Source organism: Aulonocara sp. 'chitande type north' Nkhata Bay, linkage group LG3, assembly GCF_057382095.1.
Source record: "Aulonocara sp. 'chitande type north' Nkhata Bay isolate Kocher_YH1m ecotype deep benthic linkage group LG3, A_spYH_male_GT1.1, whole genome shotgun sequence".
Taxonomy (NCBI): domain Eukaryota; kingdom Metazoa; phylum Chordata; class Actinopteri; order Cichliformes; family Cichlidae; genus Aulonocara; species Aulonocara sp. 'chitande type north' Nkhata Bay.
Window position 1 is genome coordinate 23,726,824 of NC_141346.1, and position 2,837 is coordinate 23,729,660.

The 2,837-nt window shown below is 45.4% G+C and overlaps 1 protein-coding gene across 1 annotated transcript; it reads right to left on the reverse strand.

The window, feature by feature from the left end:
* Window positions 1–273: 273 nt before the first annotated feature.
* LOC147334665 (uncharacterized) lies at window positions 274–1,719 on the reverse strand. Its single transcript, XM_086273766.1, has one exon. The coding sequence runs from the start codon at window positions 1,579–1,581 to the stop codon at window positions 973–975; it is 609 nt and encodes a 202-aa protein (XP_086129892.1). The 5' UTR covers window positions 1,582–1,719; the 3' UTR covers window positions 274–972.
* Between the last annotated feature and the right edge of the window lie 1,118 nt (window positions 1,720–2,837).

The following is a 2,837-nucleotide window of genomic DNA, read 5'->3' on the forward strand; positions in this document are numbered from 1 at the left end:
ACGGGAATATCGATATCTCTCAATGAGCACACTGTCGCGCTGAGCTAAAGGATCCTGTCTATCCCGCAATATACGCTGAATTCTGAGGACTCTCCTTATCAATCTCGCACCTTCCGCAATGGGTTGCTCGCGTAAACGGACAGGACATGGCTGCGACAGACTTCCCAAATCCACCTTCGCTTTTATAGCCGTGGTCTCTCATCTTGATTACACGAAGTAATTTACAATTACTACTCTGAAATATGAATTACATCTGTAATAATCACATCAGAATCAGAATCAGAATACTTTATTCATCCCGAGGGAAATTAGGGGTTACAGCAGGCAGCACGCTAATGGCGCATGCGCACTCACAAAGGAACCTTCTGACCAACTTTACACAAACATCACATTGGGCAGACATGTCAGAAGGTAGGCTGATAGGAAAAAAACAACGAAAATACACTACATGAGGTAAGAGGAGGAGAAAAAAAAACTCCACTCAGACTGAGCTCCTAGTGGGAGAACAGTTTGATAAAAGAAAAAACACCTCAGCACAAAAGCACATGACTATCAATACACCATAGAAACACGAGACAAGCAACAGGGGCGGGTAAAGGGTAAGAGAGAGCCGGCGTAGACAGCGCATCCGGTCCTGCAGCATCTGTGCTGGTCCAGTTGACTGCTATCATCCCCGGTAGGGCACAAGCATCGAAGGCGTTGGAAAGGGAGGGGGATGAGTGAGTGCTTATCAGTGTAAGTGTGTGTGTGTGCGTGTCCATAGTTTAGCTGAGACAGTGTCCTTCGGCCTATCAGGCTAAGTAAACAGTCCTCCAGCCAATCCAGGTGTCCTTCATGGGGCGGGAAGAATAGTCATCACACAGTCGTTATCAGGGAGTTGTTTTGGTGGGCTCCAGTCTTGGGCCTGCAGCTGGGGCCGTGGTGTCCAAATGTTGAATATTGTTGATTTCTCCTTTGTGAGCAGCTCGAATTCTAGCACTCCGAGGCTGGTCTCTCGATCTCCCGTTGAAGAACTGCGAGCCTCCCCATGATGGTATCAAACTTCTGTTCCGTGGTGTTGTCAGTCTTTTGATTCTGAGACCTCACAACTGCAGTGATCCGTTCCGCGATGTTTTCCAACTGTCGCTCAAGGGTCTCATTTTGAGCAGGCCTCTCTCTGATGTTTCCCCTCATACGCTCAATGGTGTTGTTTTGAGCCTTCACAGCAGCTGTAAGCGTCTCCAAGGTGTTGACCATATTACGTTCGTTGTGAGAGGTCGCACCTCGTCCCGTCGCTTCGAATCCAGCGGGCAGCCTTGTGGGGGTTTGAACAGCCGGTTCCGCTTTCTTATTTCTCTGATAAACCAGGGCTAAGCCAACGCCGATCAGCATGAACCCTGTTATCATGGTTCCGAATAGGTAGATATCTTCAGCGTCCTCGATCGACAGTCCCGCCAGGCACACGGTCCTCCAGTTCTGCCACCCGTCCATCGTGTAACCGGCAGGGAAAGTCCCTCCAGGGCACTCAGGCTCTCCCGAGCCCCGACTTCTCGTTGAGAAAAGGGTGTCAATAGCACTCAGAGACCAGTTGATCAAATCCATAATTCTCTTTTAGGTTTAGAGAACGACAGTGAGAGACTGTTCCAGGGAAAGTAAATTCACACAAGACAAGACAAGGACATAGAGGCGAAGCAGGGAAGATAAGGGTGAGGAGGAGAGGAGAAAGTGCGACCGCCTTCGCTGAGAGCTCAAGAAGTAATGTACATGTACATGTAATAGAATGTTAATAGTACATTTCCCTTTTTTAGGAAATGACCTGTATGTATCTGTGTGACATCAATACAAGGATCAAGTGCTGCATTATCTTTAGTTACATTGATGTTATTTATTTATGGTGAAACAGTGGTGGAATATCGCTGTTGCTTTCGTATAAATGAAGCGGACATACCTGCGTGGCCGCGATCTAATCCTGTTTACATAAAGTAAACCTGGTCCCGAGCAGGTTTACGCTTACGGCTCTGTTGCTATGACAGCAAGTCCCGGATGAGCTTCGGGGAACCGAACGATCCAAGATCACGCGAAATCGTCAACAATCTAATCCAGCTAACTTACTTAGCGAGGTACGAAGAACGGGCCCCAGGTTGCTCAATTTTCTCAAATCTCAATCAACAATCTCAATCTCAAAACTCCCATTCCTTTCAAAGCTATTGGAAAAAATAGTTTTTATCCAACTGAATGCGATTTTGAATACTAATGGTATTAATGAGGTTTTTCAGTCTGGTTGCATCTACATTCCACGGAAACAGCATTTTTAAAGGTTTTTAATGACATCCTTCTAGCAAATGATCCTGGAAGCTCTGTGATTCTTGTGCTTTTAGATCTTACTGCAGCATTTGATACTGTGACCACATTATTCTCATCTCCCATTTGGAACACTGGGTTGGCATTAAAGGTGCAGCACCTGATTAGCTTCATTACTATCTGAGTGACAGAATGTTTAGTGTTTATGTTGAAAGATGTTTGTCAACGTCCGCCCAGTGTTCTTGTGGGGTGCCTGAGGGCTCAATCTTTGGTCCTCTTCTTTTTTCATTGTACTTGTTCCCTTTGGACTCTATTCTTAGAAAACACAAAATATCCTGTCACTGCTACACAGATCTATGCCATATTTACTTGCCTTTAGCACCTAATAGTCCAGGCTCCATCCAATTCCTTTTAAACTGTTTTGAAGATGTCATGGCTTAGATGGCTCTGAACCTTTTGAGCTTGAATGAAAGCAAAACAGAGGTAATTATACTTTGGCCTAATAATATCTCATGCAACCCAGTTATTAATTATGGTTGGCTTAGGTCAAACAGCAT